Below are 17,637 nucleotides of genomic sequence, written 5' to 3'. Positions count from 1 at the left end.
TGCTGTCGGTGGGTAGGCGCTGCCACAGTCCTGCCCACGTACAGAAGGTGCTGGACACTCTAACCCACCAGGCTCAGTCCTGTTTGACCTGAGCTTTCAATCTTGAATCTTCACAAGATGTCAAGATAAAAACCACTGTGGTGATGGTGTGATTTGCTTTTCTCACAGTCCGTGGAATTTGTTCTTTTGACCACATTAGCATGGGGGCATTTTTTTAAATGTAAAAGACAGCTGATACTCAGAGGAATTAAGCACTATACGTAGTTGAAGAACAAAAGAAACTTGAATTGTTTGTGTACATCTCTTCTGGGTCCTCACCACAGAAAACCTATTTTTTTTTTTTTAAGTAGGAGCTGCTCCTTATTGCATTATAAGTGAACCAGAATAATCATTTTTATCAAAAACAAAAAGAAGGGCAACTATTATAGAATTCCTGTTCCTATTCTACCTCCATGTCTTCCTCAACCAAATTCTGAAAAGGGGGGCGGGGAGAGGAGAGATGGGCACAGCAGAACCTGATGGAAGAGAAAGAGGTGTATCTTGAAAAAGGGTGTACCATCCAGAGAAGAGATCCCTTGGGGAGAAGCTCCTGACCCCGCCAACAGGGAGCAGCTCCTGCCCAATCCTGTGAAGTACAGAGGGGAGCCAAGCAACACATAACTGCTTAAAAGGGTTGTTATTACAAATCTAAAATACATGGGAAAGAAACTTCGGGTAGGAGGAAAATCAGAAAGACCTAAGTTTGAATCCCCATTTGTCTTTTAGTACATTCAGGATCATTCTGATCCTCAGTGTCCTCACCTGTAAATGAAGGATTGTTCCTCTCTTGTGGGGTTGAGAGAATTAGCCATGACTCATGCAGAATGCATGGTACAGTGCTTGACCCTCCAGCAGGCACTTGGTGGAATTGTTCACTGATGTGGGGTTTTTTTCCTTTTCTTGTTATCAAGGCACAGATTTTGGAATTTGGTTTGGCCGTGCACGAAAAGTTTGTGCCTCAAGATATGAGACCCCTACACAAAAAGCTGGTCGACCAGTTCTTTGTGATGAAGTCAAGTTTAGGGATACAGGTACGTACCCAAAGTGTCCATAGGGGGCAGTGTGACCACTGCCGGTTGCTGTTTGTTAGCGGGACGATGAAGTATCCAATAGTGACATCTTTTGGTTTTTCTACCAAACTGCACCATCTTACCAGGGAGTCCTCCAGTATTAAAATTTTGCATCATTTTCTATTTGCCCTGTTCAACTTTTATGAAAATAAAAAAGGGCAAGAAAGCTTGATAATACTGAAACTTACCTTTATAACCTTACGTAAAGATTTCATAACAATATGCTAAAATACCTCACGAGTTCTTTTTCCCCTTTTTTTAATTACTCGTCTAAAATATTCCCCTGACTCCCTCTCTAGGAGTTCTCTGCTTGTATACAAGCCAGTCCAGTCCATTTTCCTAATGGAAGCCCCCGCGTGTGTAGAAACTCAGCACCTGCTTCTATGAGCCCAGATGGTACCAGGGTAATTCCCAGACGCAGGTAAGTCATATTCTGAATTATCTCACAATTTGGCATCCCCCCAAGATGATCTGGAATGATTCTCTCATTCTTTATGGCACAATTTGTCAAATACGCTATTTCTTAATGAAATAATTAACCCGCGAGGCAGCTGCAGACATCTGCCACTGGTAAAACAGCAACAGCATGAGAAATAAATAAAATCAAACATTTGATTATATTGAGGCAAACAGGAGACAACAAAATGGGGTGTACATATTTTTTTTCATTTGGTTTTATACCATGCCAGCATGTGATAAAGTGCAATTCAGAGACTGAGTTAATGACCATTTTTTTTCCCCCAAAACAGCCCATTAAGTTACCCAGCTGTCAACCGATATTCTTCCTCCTCACTGTCCTCACAAGCTTCTGCTGAAGTAAGCAATATTACAGGGCAATCAGAAAGCTCTGATGAAGTCTTTAACATGCAGGTACTTGATTGGCTTTTTAATCGTCTGGTCGTGTGTATTCCTTTTCTGTCTCAATCATGAGAGTTTCTGTCCACTCTGCTGGGCTATTGAACAGATCTGCGAGCAAGAACATTGAGTTAAGGACAAACCTTTAAACACTCTCACTGCTTTGTTGGTCTCTGGAGTCTACAAAGAGGTTTCCCCCAAAACTGCCCCCTCCACTCTCAGAAACGTGAGCAAGAATGGGAAAGCCTGGGCGAACTACGCAGGGTTAGCTTTGAAACCTGCCTCTGATTTGCTTCTTCCATTTGGGACCCTTGGAGCCTGTCACCACATCCTGGCTGCCTCTTAGCGTTGCTAACTGGCCTCGTTGCTTCACAATACACGGTTGAGAGGGCCGTTATACAATTTCTGTACTTCTGCTCATGTCAGAAAATGTTCATAGTAAAAATTTTTACTGAAGAAACAAAATAGTTTTTAAGGACATTAGTCAGTGTAACTCTGCAACACAGAATTTTATTTAGACCCTGCTTATACAGCGTTTATAATAATTTAGTAAGAAGAAGCTGAAATTTTCCTCACCACTGTCTTTAGAAAAGGGGCATACTACATATTGCCAAATTCATGCCTTGAGCACATTTTTGGAGAAAACAAGAAGGTGCATTTTCTGCTTTTTAGAAGCACTCCCCTGTCTCTGTGCCCTAGGCTGGGGGTCCTTCTGCTTGTCCGTTAGTCAGCAAGGGCTACCTGCTCCTCCATCCCAGTAGATCCAGAAAACTAATAACTAATTCAAATGCGTTCCTTTGGCTGGAGTCAAAGTCTCAGATTTTTTTTTTTTTTTCCCCAGAGTATTTTGTTTTTAAATCTTGGATTCTTGATTAATTCAGACAGGCTTCCTTATCAGCCTGAGATTTTTCTCTATTTCTAAATGGCCTTTTTCTTTTCGTTTTTGTTTTGTTCTTGTTTGTTTTTTGGCTACTTTGAAAGAAAAGGGCAGGGATCTTGTTTTCAGTATGTCACTGTTTTCTGGAGCCTCTCAGCAGTGGATGATAACAGCTCCCATGTATTTGCAGCCAAGTCCATCTACCTCAAGCTTGAGTTCGACTCACTCTGCTTCACCTAATGTGACAAGTTCTGCCCCATCAAGTGCCAGAGGTCAGTGCCAGGGTATGGGGCTGACTGAGGGTGCCCCAGGAGCTGTGGCCCTGGCACCCCAGCCCAACATGTCCTTCAGGCAGATCCAGCACCACGACCTGACTATCCTTCCTTTCCTTCTCTTCTCAGCTTCCCCTTTGTTGTCTGACAAACACAAACATTCCAGAGAAAACTCTTGCCTGTCCCCGAGAGAGAGACCATGCAGTGCCATCTACCCAACACCTGTGGAACCTTCTCAGGTAGTCCCTTGGGGGGGGGGGGCGTGGAGATACTAGAAAACAAGCAAGTGTCTGAAATTGCTTACATATCTCTGCAGAAAAACCCTGTACCTGCCAGAGGCAACCAGATGGGCTGTGTTAGACAAGTCGATCTGAGTGGAGAGTGAACCTCTGCTCCATGCCTGTTGTTCGAAGTTTCTGTTGGAGCCATATTTCTGATACTGATACATGGGTTGTTGCCTGAGCAGTAAAGTGGAGCGGAAAATGGGAAATGATTTTTCCCTCCTTGACCTCTCTAGTTCATTGCTGCTATTTAAACAGTACAAGGGCAATTAGGTGAATGAGTTGGAGTGTCTGTGTGTGTTTGCATGTGTGTGTAGCAGGAATTTCAAGCAACTTTCTCCATTAGCAAAAGACCCTTGAGGAGAAACATGATCTGTCCAGCAGCCTTTCTTTTGGCCTCTACCTAGTTTGAGAGAGCTTCAGTTGGTTCCTTTCTGAGGTACCCAGGAGTGCAAGGACAATTTCTGTTCACCTTTGCTATTCTTTAATGCGTTGAGGGAGGAGCAGTCCAGTGCACAGGCTTTCGCTGTCCCTCCACCCCCAGGAGTAAAGGACCATGGTCCTTAGCTCCTGCCTGGACTTGATTTTGAAGTGATCCTGATGTAGGAAAGATGTTAGTGTTCGAAGCCAATGGCCAAGAAAGAATTCTTGAGACGTCTTTGGTGCAAAAAGGTGATTTTATAAAAGCATGGGGACAGGACCCGTGGGCAGAAAGGGCGGCACCGGGGTCGTGAGGAGCCGCCCGTTATATACTTTCAAGTTGGGAGGGGGGGTGGGGATAGCGTAAGTCTCTAAGGAATTTGGAAGCAAGGTTCCCAGGACCTTGAGGGGCTAGCTATTGTTGGGAAAGTGTCATTTATTGCCGTCTAATAAAACCTGATTTCATGAGACCCTTCAGATGCGTATCGATGGGCCATATGCTTGGGGGATGATTGCCAACATGTATCTGGGGGGTGGGGGGTTTAGAGAGAAAGGAAGTTTCCAAAAGAATTTTTATATGTTAAAGTAGGCTTACAGCATCCTGGGGGTGGGGGGGTGGGGGCGGGGGATGTGGTCAGGCTAGGATTGCCTTTTGTCCTTAGCGAAGTATCAACATCAAGGCAGTTGAGTCCCTAGAGGAATATCCCTCTGCCTGTTTCAAGGACTTGGTCAATGGGCTGTATAGGTAGTAAGGAAATTGAATAATTTTTCTTCTGCCTTTGTTTCCCACATCCATCCTTAGTCCAGGTGAGGGCAGGGCCAAGGGCTTGGTTCTCTGGGCACTTCAGGGGCTGTGAAGGGTGGTTTCCAACGTGAAGATTCTTGGGTAGCCCTGCGTTTTACTGATGATTTGGGAATAATTTAGGAGCGGAGAACAATACTTACTTATGTTCCAGCTAATTTTTCTGTTTTTCTACACCACCCTGGCAGAAGTCTGTAGCTGCATCTGGAAATGGATGAGAGCGAGTGGGATGTGGCTTGATTGGTTTATCTTTGCTGATTGTGTAATCTTCCCGAAAGCCCCAGGATACCTCCTCTGCACAACACTGATGTCTCGCAGAAATTCTCTCTGAGTGCGTTTGGCTGAACCAGCTCACCAGTTTTCCTTCCCTTTGTCACTTGATGTTGCAAGGGAATTTCACACTTGGTCCCATCTGCTCCAGGAGCTCGTGTTGCCCGCATGGGGGACTCTGAAAGCCTTCCTTGATTAGCCTCCGACTTTTCCGCTTTTGGTAAAATGTGAAGCAGTGTGTAGTTGCCAAAACCTCAATAATACACATTGCTATGGTGCATCTACTTTAAAGGACTTGCACTTTTTCTCTTAACGTATTAGGTAGAACCATGTAAAACTGGCATTTTCATGGGTTAAAAATCGTAGAATATTGTCCATTTCATATGCTTTTAACCTAGGATTGAAAACATGTCCATTCACTAGAGATTTTTTGAGCTAATATTTCTTAATTCTTATCTGCATTTCATATTGTCAGTCTGAGCATTCTTATTTATAAAGAGCACCATAGCTTATCTGCTGCTTACTGTTTTTCCCTCCATTTTATTATGAAAACATATTTACCACTTACATTTAAAATCTAATACAAACTTCTTACACTTAAGACTCTTCTCCCCTTTTTTCCTCAAATGTAATTGAATTCTTGGTTCCCAGGCTCATCATGTACCATATAAAAATGATTTTGAACCCAAAGTTTCAGTTATGAGACAATCATCTCATTTTCTAGAAGGTCTTACATGACAGCATATTGCACCGTAAAAATAGACTCTTGTACCTTTGCAGAGGCTGCTGTTTAATCATATTGGAGAAGGGGCCTTGCCACGCAGTGACCCAAATCTTTCTGCACCTGAGAAAGGTGGGTATCAAGCCAGCCCCGTCATCGGTCCCGGCAGGCGTCAGGGTTTGTTTTGTCCTCATTGTCTCCAGTCCGTCATGTGTCTATGTGGAAGGCAGATCTCCGGATCTTTAATGATTGGGACTAATTTGCCCTTTAGGGGATTCATGAGAGACAGTCCTTTGTGATGCATTCTTTCAAAACTGTTTTCTTGTAGGATTGAACAGCAGAATCTGAGCAAATTAGGAACTCCTCAGTTACATGGCTTTTGGGGTCCGGTCACCCAGGCAATGCCCGTGCCCCTGAAACAGAGCTGCTGAAGAGGCTACTTATTCAGCACAGTGAAAAATAGCACCTTCCCAAATGGATTCCCCGGTCCCACTCTTTGTTCCCTTTACAAAGCTCCTTCTGCCAGTTCATCTCTTGTTTGTGGTGACTCAGATACTATTTAAGAATTGCAATCCAGTGCGTGATGGAGTGTGTCCTGCCTCAAGGTCACACAAAAAATGAGAAACACACGCACAGCAGTTAATAGCCAATTAGCATCGGTCTGTGCAACACGGCAGGCGATGAAGAGCAGATTCAATGTGACTCTCTCCACCGTGCAGGTGGGGGCCTACAGCAAGTCACCTATATGCCTCGCGCAGGGTCAAGCCTCAAAAATCCATGCGGTCCCGTAAGCCAATGAATCGAGCCACCAATGAAATGTTCCCATAAAGTGCACTTTAATTGCCCTCATTAAGAACTGAACTGTATTGTCATTGGACTACATGGATAGATTAACATTAAAACTTTCCTTGGGAGATTGAAATCAGTGAGACGGTAGCCGAAATGATTTTAAAACACAAATCTTGCTTGAATGTTACACGTTGAATCTTAATCTTTGCCTGGAGAACTTAGTATTTTTCTCAGCCCTTCTACCAAAGAAAACCACAAAGCCAATTTAAAACGAACTGAGAAAAATTATTGTAAGCGTGGTGATTCCATCCCCTGAAAGTAACGTGGTAATTTCGAGTAAAATGTTGAAATCCTAGCCGTGTCCATCAGATGGCAGTGTCTGTACAGGGAGCAAGCCCCTAGAAATTCTAAGACGTGCTTTTGGAAACCTGATTTCCTAGCAGCTATTTATAATCGTCCGTGGCTTGCCCTTGCTCCTAACAGGGTTGTTCCATATTTCTGCATCTTACTGAAGCATGGAACAGACAAATTACAAAAAAGGAATGATACTGTCAGTATTCCAAATTACTTTTTTTTTTTAGGACATACTTCATTATAATCCATTGATTTCAGGAACAAGGGTCCTTTTCCCAAAGAGTTGGTCAACAGGATGGTGTGTCGTGGTCATCCTGCAAGGTAGTTGAAATACTAGTCCGTCACTGCCTTCTGCCTTTTGGGGTGCCACTTGTCCAGAAGTTTCCACTAAAAACCAAGTTTGAAAATATTTTAAAAATAAATAAAATCTGGGGGCGCCTGGGTGGCTCAGTTGGTTAAGCAACTGCCTTCGGCTCAGGTCATGATCCTGGAGTCCCTGGATCAAGTCCCACATCAGGCTCCCTGCTCAGCAGGGAGTCTGCTTCTCCCTCTGACCCTCTTCCCTCTCATGCTCTCTATCTCTCATTCTCTCTCTAAAATAAATAAAAAAATAAAAAAAATAAATAAAAATAAAAATAAATAAAATCTTTAAAAAAAAAAGAAAATATTTTAGTGACTACATCCTCCATCTGTTATCCAGCATCTAAAACACATTTGTAATTCTCAACAAGATTCTACGGTTCTAGGGTAGAGATCTGTAGTTCTGTTTGACTGCTTGAGAGGAAATAGACATGCTAACACCCAATTAAATGTCAACTATAACTGTGAGGTAGAAAATTAAATAAAGGTTTAGTATATAAGAGGTCTCTTGGGGGGGTTTTAAGTTTTTTTTTTAAATCCAGTTGATTTTTTCATTCTGGATAATTTTGACTTTCTTCTAAGATCTCAAGCGTTTGAAGGACAAAGTAGACCATGTGTTTTTAGCTGTGTTATTCCCTTCCAGCTGTGAATCCCACCCCTAGCAGCTGGAGCCTGGACAGTGGGAAAGAAGCCAAGAACATGTCGGATAGTGGGAAAATTCTCTCTCCCCCTGTCCCTCCAAGACCCACACAAACTGGTGGGTATTTGAAGCGTTTGAACAATCACTTTTATAAAATAACTTTTATGACTACTCCAGCTTGTCGTGAATTCCTCAGAGAAAGGTAGGCATTTGGGGTCTGAGGTCAAAACCTTAGTAGCTTAATTCATTTACAGTGTTTTCCCTCTTTCCTGAACTTTCTAGCTACTGTGAAGTCAGACAGTACTCCGTCCCTTATAAACTCCATAGACAGATTCTGTAGACTGTTCTCCTGCTAGGCACCATCCTTAAAATTTGGGGAGGTACCCTAACCTTTGCCGAGCCATTAATATTTTCTCTGTCCTTTGCTTGAACCACCTCATTCTTACCAACCTCTGCTAACTCAGCCAACTTCACTCTTTCTCAGGACTGATGCCAGGGTTTCACATGGCCCCAACATAGGAATTGACTGACTATAATTTTTGATAGGCTTGTGGGGACATCCATTGCTATCCCTTGCTTAGAGAGGTCTGTATTCAAGAGTGAGTGAAATTTCTCAGGGCGCCTGGGTGGCTCAGTCGGTTAAGGGTTTGACTATTGATTTCAGCTCAGGTCATGATCTCAGGGTTGTGGGATCAAGCCCCACATAATGTTGCGTATAGCTCTGCACTCAGCGGGGAGTCTGCTTGAGATTGTTTCCCTATCCCTATGCCCCTCCTTCACCACATGCCCTCTCATTTGCACACAGGCATTCTCTCTCTAAATAAATAAATCGTAAAAAAAAAAAAAAAATGAGATGTCCCAAGGGGTTGGTTTAGGGTACTGCCCCTCGGGTGGTGGTTTCAGAAGCGAATTCTTTTTTTTTTTTTTTTTTAAGATTTTATTTATTTATTTGACAGTGCGAGAGGGAACACAAGCAGGGGGAGTGGGAGAGGGAGAAGCAGGCCTCCTGCCGAGCAGGGAGCCCGATGTGGGGCTCGATCCCAGGACCCTGGGATCATGACCTGAGCCGAAGGCAGATGCCTAATGACTGAGCCACCCAGGAGCCCATAAGAAGCAAATTCTCAGGCCTAGTCTTAGACCTACTGAATCAGAAGATCACCATTTCTGGGGTAAGGCCCTAGAGTTGGTATTTTACCAAACCTTTCTAGATTTTGAGAACCACTGAAAATTCTTAGGAAACTTTATGAGTTTATAGCAATAACAGACCCCCTTTCCAACTGAATAAGCCATTTGCTTGGTGACCTTGGTAACTTTGATATGGTAAAGTCTTTAAGACCTACTCTGCTGACTCTGCCTATCTTGGTGATGGGGAGAGTCTTTTCAACATTTGCACACATCTAGAGTGGTTTTGGAGCTTTACCAATACAACTGCCTTAAAAGCAAGAGAAAATATGACATCATTTTCTTCACGGATTTTTCTGGGTTCATTCAGGTTTCATTTGCTGTATTTTAGCATCTCATCTTTGTTTTCTTTTTTTACTGACTTTAAAAAAAAAAAACAACTGTGTGCTACCCAGTTTGTTCTATACTTGTCAAAGCTAAAAGTCACCAATAGGTTTTGAAAAGCATGTGTGATTTTTCAACAGAACAAGAAATAACCAGGCTTCCTCGATAACCCGCATCAGAATACCACTGTGGCCCGAGATGGTTAAGATTCATCAGCCAAGTAATTTGTATCTTATTCAGGCTGTACAGAGATTCAAGGAGTCTCCAGCTTAAACTGGTTGTATCAGTCATGTCAGAAACTTGAAAGGCATTTTCAGAGGAACAGTAATATTGATGGTAGTTAAGATCCTAGGCCCAGTCAAACTTGGAGGCAAGGATACTGATGGCACTCTTAGGTCTGTGGGGGAGAATGCCTTTCTAGAGAAACATCTCTGTGGACAGGCTGTGGCTGCAAGGGCTGCTATGGAGTCCATGGCGGTGGGGTCACGGAATGCCTGCGTCGGGAGGAAGAGGAGCCTAAGCGGCAGTAAACTTCGGCTTCCGCCATACACAGCAGTGGCAGGAATATGGTTCCCAGTCAGTGTCTGTCTCTCCACTCACACAGGACTTCCTTCTGTCATCCACCCCCGCAACCGACAGGCTAGAAGGAACCCTGGTGTTTGAAAGTGGCAGGTGCTGACGGCATGCCCTTGTGCGCAAGGCAGGGGCTGCACACCCCCACGTGGCCACAAAGGGCCACTCTCCCTGGTGCGCTAGCACCCAGAGCACACAGGTGACCTCTCCTCTCCCACTTTTACCTGGCAGGGCTGCCCTCCCTTCTGCACTGATTGCTCTCCTGGTCTGTCCTCACATCATCATCCGTGGTCACTGTCGGGAGATCCGTAACTGTCTGTCTGTATTTCCTTCAGCCTCTCTCTAGTTTTCTGAAGAGTTGCAAACCTCACTTTGGCAGCTGGGAGAAGGGCAGCTGATCACAGAGCAACAAACCCTGAACTCAGTGAAACCTCTGTAGGTGGAATTGGGAAATCTGGCTTATCCTCATCGTGTTGACTGTGTCACGGCAGCTTTCCGTGCGCATGGTTGTGTTTCAGGGGGCTGGACCTGACCCCCGAGCATACAGAGCAGTGCCATCACGTGCCTCCTCCCAGCTGTAGGGCTTGAAAACCCAGGGGGAGAAACAGAGAGACAGCACTTCTTTGCCATAATGATGAAATCCATAGAGCACTACCACCACCACCAACCCCCACCCCCACCCCCCAGGGACAAAGGGAAGACCTGAGTACAAGCATGAGGGAGAGAAATGGAAAACTTCTCACTTCTTGTTTGGATGTGGCCAAGGGTTTTCTATTTTGGGAGTGTTGGGAAGTGAAAGGGGAGGCTGGTGTCAATTTACGCTCATGGACCCCTTCTAACCAGCCTAGATGGTGTGCGTCTCCTTGCTGCTCAGACCACAGTCGGCAGCTATTTTCCAAAGCCTTCTCCCTGGCACCTCACACCTAAAAGCACCTTTTGAAACAGATCAGGCAGTGGAAAAGCACCTGGACTTCTGGGAAATGGGATATTGGACCAGTCCGAGCTCCTGTCACTTCTGCATAGCATCATGTATGCGCTGGTGACTTTTCACTAATTCTCCCGTGTCTTGGTGAGGGGTCCGTGTTGGACAGGCGTCATTTAGTTTCTCCTCTACCCTCCTTGCCTAGGAGGTCTTTAGGCACTGGATCATTTGTATGGGTTTGTACACAGAGGGCACGTGCAGATAATGAACCTTCTGGTTTTTTTCAATTCAAAGCATTCCTCTCTCTGTTTACAGCTTCACCAGCAAAACATACAACGTCCGTGTCCCCCTCACCTGCTGGGAGATCTCCATTGAAGGTACAGACTCGTATTTAGACTCAGGCGAGAGACTGGCCCCACATTCCTTCTTTCCTTATGATTCATCCCTGGTATCACTGAGCTGCTTTCATAGGTACAGACCAGGCAAAGAACATCTAAAGAATGGGTGAAGGAAGATTGGTAAGAAAACTTACTAGGCTTTCCTTTAGGGAGCGTCCTCCATTGGAGCCATTTGTGTTCAGATTATTAGCTTCATTACCCAAATAGTGGCAATGAAAATGTACAGACTAGAATCTGCATATACACTGAATTAGGAAAGAAATATGGTCCCACTGTATTTCCTAGGATGTTTTCAGTCTGGTCTTCTGGTTTCAGGGACATCAAAAAAAAAAAAAAAAAAAACAAATTGAAAAACTCGGTCAACAAGCCTAGAAAATGGTCTCCTGTGCCTTTTTGCTTCTGTCCCAACCACTTGACAAAGTCAAACCCAACTTTTTCCTCCTTTAATGTTTTATACCAACATTTTCATTTACATTAGAGATATATACTTAATCGTGAAAAATACGACAGTAAAATGAATTAAAAATTTTCTAAGAAACAAATTGAAAAGCTTTAAAGGTGAGATGTTTAAATTGATAGGTAAACGTAGGCTATTTAACATCGCTAAACATACAAAATCCCTCATGAAGGTAAAGAATAATATTTAGTCTCTATCCAAATTGAATCAGATTGGCTGCAAGGATTGTCAGTACCTATAGGCATTGGTGTTCAGAGCTGCTGCACCAGAGGCAAATATGGGGTTGAAGTGAGTGTTAAAAGAATGATTTTGTATCTGAGTGAGGATTTACATGCTCCGTGTCCTTTCTGTTGAGGAGGTATTTCTAGCTAATGTGAAAGAAAAAGACAAATTAGCTTCTAAAAACACATAGGGGAAGGTCGTGATCCAATGCATCTGTGTTGCTAAGGATAGTTGCTGATAGAAACTGAGAATCTGGAAAACAAAAGCCCCAAAATGGAGAAAATTGCAAAGAAGTGTGATTTCATTTGCATTGCCAACGTTTCTGATGCAGAAATTTGTTGGAGAGTGCAAATTATTTGCTAGTTTTTCTGTCATTCTGCAATGCAGCTGTTAATCATAACGTACACGTGACTGCATTCATTCTGGAAGCCATAGACTGTCACGTTGATGTGATGGAAAAGGAAGCAACATGATGTTTCCACATCTTACATTTAGCCTTACTCGAAAGGAGCTCCCACATATTGCTATGCAATTAACATCTGCATTTTCCAGCTTGATTTTGCAGAGTAGTAATAAGACAGCAAGTCTTAGAGATTGATTCTGTAAAAAGAACTGAAGGGATAAAAATATTCAAGTAGCTACCAAACAGTCCCATTTAGCAAGGTGGTATATACTTTCTCTCTCTGCAGAGCTGGTGATGTTCTAACTGGCCAGGTGTAGCCCTGTAGGCATATCTATACAAATGGGGCTTGGAGAGAAAATGAAGGGAATATTTCTGTTATGACTCCTGCATTACATTAGAGGGCACACTGCTACCAAGTTACGAGCTTTGCTATGCCTAGGATGCAGTTTATTGCCTTAACTTCGTTTTTTCAGCAGTTAAATGATGGAGTTAATCCTGTGGAGAAGACTGAGTTTACCTGCCTTATTTTAAGCTTGCGGTCTAATTGTTCACAGTGAACAGCAGTGAATTTGGGTCTCTTAATTGGCGACGCTGAATTTTAGGCTCCTGCTAAATGAATTTATTTGTGTCTCCCAGTATTATTTTGTTTAAAAAGAGAGACCAAGGTGGAGTTAATCTAGGATAACCTTTCACAAAATGTGTTCCATAGAATGTAGTTTTATAGGTCATCACTTGAAAAATGAAAAAATGGTCTGTACTCAGGTAAGTTTAGAAAACCCTGGGCTGCAACGTCCTTTCATTTTCTTGATCGTTAAGACTGTAACATGCTACTATGCTTTGAATGCACTCAAGGAGTACATAGGATGCAACATTTCCCAGTAGAACCCTCCTCACATGGAGCATCACTTAGGGCTCCTTTTCCATAGGATGCCAGTCAGGGAAGTAGCAAACTCAGATGCCAACTGAGTAGACAGCTAACATGCATGAGTGAAGGAAGCTGGTAGAATACAATGTGAAGATACCATACAGATATGGTAAACGGAAGAATTCATGCCCTATCTCCAGGGGAAAGGCCCTGCTCAGTTGTTTCAAAAGATTATCTCCATTAAGAGAGAGCAAGCCCTTGTTGATAGAACTTCTCATTTTTTTATCAAATGCCAAAAATCTGGGGTTTTGTGAAATCTTCCTATTTTAAAAACTTAGTAACCAAGTCAGGTTTTTAAAAAACATGCCAGATGAAACAGGTCCCAGTTCAGTCTAGAGCTGCCCATGTGCTGCTGCTTCAGCTCACCGGTCTGGAATGGGAGCGGACTTTAGTGCAAGCCTAGGGTGCCTCACTCCTCTTCCTGAGGTCTTTGGTAGGAGGCCCACTCCCCCTCTCCACCCTCCACTCCCCCACCCCCTCCCACGCCTCCCCCACCCCCGTCCCCCACCCCAGTCAGACTGCCCCGGCTCCTGTCCTCCAGTTCTGAGCCCATCCCTGCCGAGCTAGAAGGGGGAAGTGGCACTCCCAAAGCTTTCTGTTGTTTCTGCCGGTTTCTGCTCAAATGATGGGACTAATTATATACCTCTGAATTTTCTTCCTGATTACTGCTAGCCTCGTTCTGTCCTGAAAATGAGTAAAATGGGCAGCGAGGTAAACGGAGTGAAAGGCAGGTGAATGCCTGAGGCCCGTCTTGCTGCAGAGAATGACACGGCCTCCAGTCTGAGGCTGGGTGTTTGCATTAGTCCAGCCAGCACCACAGTCTGGGCGGTTTCCACGACAGAAATGGATTTTCACACAGTTCTGGAGGCTACAGGATCCAAAAACAAGGTGTCGGGAGACTGGGTTTCTCCCGCGGCCCCTCTCCTTGCCTTGCAGATGGCCACCTTCTCCCTCTGCCTTAACAGGGTCTTTGCCCACCTTTCGTGCCTCTGTACCCAAATTTCTGCCTATAAGGTCCGATCGGATGAGGGCCCACCCGAAAGGCCTCCTTTTAAGGTACCCCCCTCTTTCAAGGCCCTGGCTCCAGATACAATCCCACTCCAAGCACCGGGGATGAGGGCTTGAGTTCATGGATCTGAGAGGTACACGTGCAGCCCAGAACAGTGTTGATGACTCCGCTGTGTCTCCCTCCCCTCCGGCTTTTCGCCCCCCCCTTCCCTTCCCTTCCCTTCCCTTCCCTTCCCTTCCCTTCCAGCAGGGCTCCGTGCAGTCTTTCACCCCCTCTCCGGTGGAGTACCACTCCCCAGGACTGATCTCCAACTCGCCCGTCCTGTCGGGCAGCTACAGCAGTGGGATTTCTTCTCTCAGTCGGTGTAGCACCTCGGAAACCTCAGGCTTCGAAAATCAGGTGAACGAACAGTCGGCGCCGGGGGCGGGGCCGGCGCCGAGCTACAGCGGGCCGGAGGAGCCGGGGCGCAAGGAGAGCAAAACGCCGCCGCCCTACAGCGTGTACGAGCGGACTCTGCGGCGGCCGGTCCCGCTACCTCACAGCCTCTCCATCCCGGTCACGGCCGAGCCGCCCGCGCTGCCCCCCAAGCCACTGGCGGCGCGGCCCGGCCACCTGGAGAACGGGACCCGGAGGACTGAGCCCGGCCCGCGCCCCCGGCCCCTGCCCCGCAAGGTCTCGCAGTTATGAGTCCCTTTGCAGGTCCCCGGCGACGACGAGTCCTGGCCGTTTACAAGAGAATAGGCAGTATGACGAGGAGACGTTTAGTGTAGGCACTTTAATAACTTACTCAGATTTGTCTTTCAATGAATGGAATTAAAACTTGCTTATTAATATGTTGCACAATATTAAAAGTTACTGATCTCAAACGCCAGACGTTACATGAAGTATGGCTGACTTTCCTTACAATGTCTCTCGTTTGAAAGTGGTAAATAGTGTTAAAGACTTCTTTGGTATCTTTTTACGTTCACTTTTATATAGTTTCATCTTAAAGCCAATAGGATATTGTTGAACACTATGGCGCGTGATGTTGTTGTATACTTTTTACTGAATACTTGATACTCCGAGAAAGCTTACTAAGTCAATGCACAGCCTAACACAATGGTCCTTACTTTAGAAGACTTCTGTAAATAAGGGGAGATTTCTGGCCCTTTCCGTGAACAGACTGATCAGTGCACATTAGCAGAACTACAAGTTAAAGCAGGCTACTTAGACAATATACTTAAGAGGTTGCAAGGAGTAGGGCTGCAAATTATTTTGTTCTTGAAACAAAATAATTCTTTAAGGTTGCTTTTGACATTTGACCACTGTCTACTTTCTTAAAACTCTGCTTTGTGAATCGGTTGGTAAATCCTCTAGTACCCTGACATCATGGTATCTACTGTATTTCTTCTCAAGGTGCAATTTACTTTCAGAGTTCCAATCGGCTAGATTAAGCAAAAGACCCCGGGAGAAATGTTTACTTGAATCTTGTGCTTCCGTACTTAATAGTTTCCTCTGCAGCATTTGTCACTGAAGAGCAGGTGTTCACGTGTTAAATAGGCACAAATTAATGTGTCCCATTAACAAGAATTCAGGAATCAATACAGGACAGTATTAAATCAATAGCGTAAACGAAGAAAAAAACCTTAGAGAAAATATATTAGCATGATTAAATGGCAAAAGGACTTTTAAAAGGTAAGGGCATTAACTTTCAACCCTGCACCAAATAGAAAATTCTTCACAACTCTCCAAGCTTCTACCGGAGCTTGGTTTCTTGGCTGATCCTGTTTTTTTGAAGGGTAAGATGGCTGTAGACCTCTCTGGCTTGAGTATTGCTACGCAGCATCTCAGATCTAGAGAGGGATGCTTATGCCTCAGTTGCGGGAGAGGGGGAAAAAGCACCTTGTTTGTAGTAATGTATTTTGTATCTTTGTTTTTTTCTTTTACTGACTGTTTATAACACCCAATTGACAATAAATATGAACTGTATTTTAAATCCTACTGTTAAATATTTTCCCTCTTTTGTTGGGAAGCTCATTTTAGTTTAACCGTGTTTGTTTTTGTTGGTAGCTTACCTGGAAGGCAGTGACCACTTTTTATATTCTCTTAATGAAACCATTCAGCAGGTATACGCTGTTGAGGCTGGTTACAGAGGTTTTCTATAATAAATGTTCAAGTATTTTTGTACATAACTGGTTAATTTTAATAAGAGATACCATTATGTGTAAAAAAAAGTAAAAATAAAAGCAAACAGTTGTGGATGCAGTATGATTGTTATAATTATGCCAAATACTTTATGTATGGAAAAAGAATATTTGTACATATATGCTTTTAACAATAATTCTGCCATATTGACTTTACAATTTTGAATGTCAGAAAAATTAATATATGTTAAAATATTTATGTTTAGTGGAAGTATTCATTATTGAGAAAAGGAACATATGAATTTTAGCTTTGTATCTTACAAGTTTTGCAGTCGGAAATTTCTGGAACTAGCTTCTGCTTTTGATGATAACACTTTGTGTTTGTAATCACATTCTTAAAAATATACACACACACACACATAGGAAGCTCCATATTCCTGTTGCTTTAAAGAAGTAAAGCCTTCCATTTAAATAAGTTGACATGCATAAGGTAACAAAGCTTCTTTGATTTCCTTTTCCTTTGTAATTTACTAGATTGTTGACTAGTGCTTGGGCACTGTATAAATCAGTGTTATTTGCTCTTGACGCCATTTTTTTTTTAAAAAGTTTTTTGGCAATGAAGAGTTCAATTTATCATGTGTGTGTATTTCTGAAGCAGCTATATAGAACATTTCAAAAGATTCTGTTAGCTCAGATGTTCCCCATGTTGGTTGCTGCTGAATGGTAAATATTTAATAAAATTACCTGATTAATCTTAATATAACTGTCTTTATTCCTGTTATCAGTGTGTCTTTACCTGGAACAGAAGCTGTGTAAATCTCTTGGTCACATCGTAGTGAAATTGTTAGACTCCTTTGTTGATAGATTCTGTTTTGGTTTGTCTTGCCTTGGTTGATGCCCTTCTCCTGACAAAGCTTATTTATGCCTTAGAGAAAAAAAATTGAAAAGGTAATGGTATTGGTTACTACCAGTAGAGAAGTAAGACTTACTTGGGTGGTGGACTTTTAATTAACCTAACCAGAGCCGTTTTAAAAAATCAAGTCACTGGGGCACCTGGGTGGCTCAGTCAGTTGAGCGTCCAACTCTTGGTTTCGGCTCAGGTCATGGTCTTGGCGTCCTGAGATCCAGCCCCCCACCCCCACCCCCGTTGGGCTCCATGCTGGGCATGGAACCTGCTTGGGATTCTCACTTTCCCTTACCCTCTGCCCCTCCCCACCCCTTTTACCCCACCCCCATGTTGGTGTGCGTGTGCACACGCTCTCTCAAAAAAATATTAAAACCATCCAGGTTTGTTTACATTGGAAAACTTGACACAAGACAGATAACTGCCAGGCATACAAAGAAAACTG

At 43.7% G+C, this 17,637-nt stretch overlaps 1 protein-coding gene across 8 annotated transcripts in view; it reads left to right on the top strand.

The window, feature by feature from the left end:
* Nucleotides 1–17,051, top strand: part of DOCK4 (dedicator of cytokinesis 4) — a 421,803-nt gene extending 404,752 nt beyond the window's left edge. For 3 of the 8 annotated variants that reach the window (XM_028104816.2, XM_088018528.1, XM_028104821.2), the window contains 9 exons: nt 951–1,070; nt 1,409–1,530; nt 1,859–1,979; nt 3,032–3,113; nt 3,243–3,352; nt 5,667–5,739; nt 7,754–7,867; nt 11,067–11,128; nt 14,412–17,051. In XM_028104816.2, coding sequence (XP_027960617.2) covers nt 951–1,070; nt 1,409–1,530; nt 1,859–1,979; nt 3,032–3,113; nt 3,243–3,352; nt 5,667–5,739; nt 7,754–7,867; nt 11,067–11,128; nt 14,412–14,852 — 1,245 coding nt within the window. In that variant the 3' untranslated portion in view covers nt 14,853–17,051. Of the gene's footprint in view, nt 1–950; nt 1,071–1,408; nt 1,531–1,858; nt 1,980–3,031; nt 3,114–3,242; nt 3,353–5,666; nt 5,740–7,008; nt 7,144–7,753; nt 7,868–11,066; nt 11,129–14,411 lie in introns of those variants that run through there. The other 5 variants (XM_088018529.1, XM_028104817.2, XM_028104818.2 and 2 more) reach the window with 5 other exon arrangements.
* The last annotated feature ends 586 nt before the right edge of the window (nt 17,052–17,637 follow it).

This window comes from Eumetopias jubatus, unplaced genomic scaffold, assembly GCF_037043125.1.
Source record: "Eumetopias jubatus isolate StellerSeaLion01/CBP00866 unplaced genomic scaffold, mEumJub1_p1.0 scaffold_14, whole genome shotgun sequence".
In the NCBI taxonomy this organism is placed as follows: Eukaryota; Metazoa; Chordata; class Mammalia; order Carnivora; family Otariidae; genus Eumetopias; species Eumetopias jubatus.
Note: the sequence above shows the minus strand (reverse complement) of the source record. Positions and strands in the feature narration are given on the sequence as shown.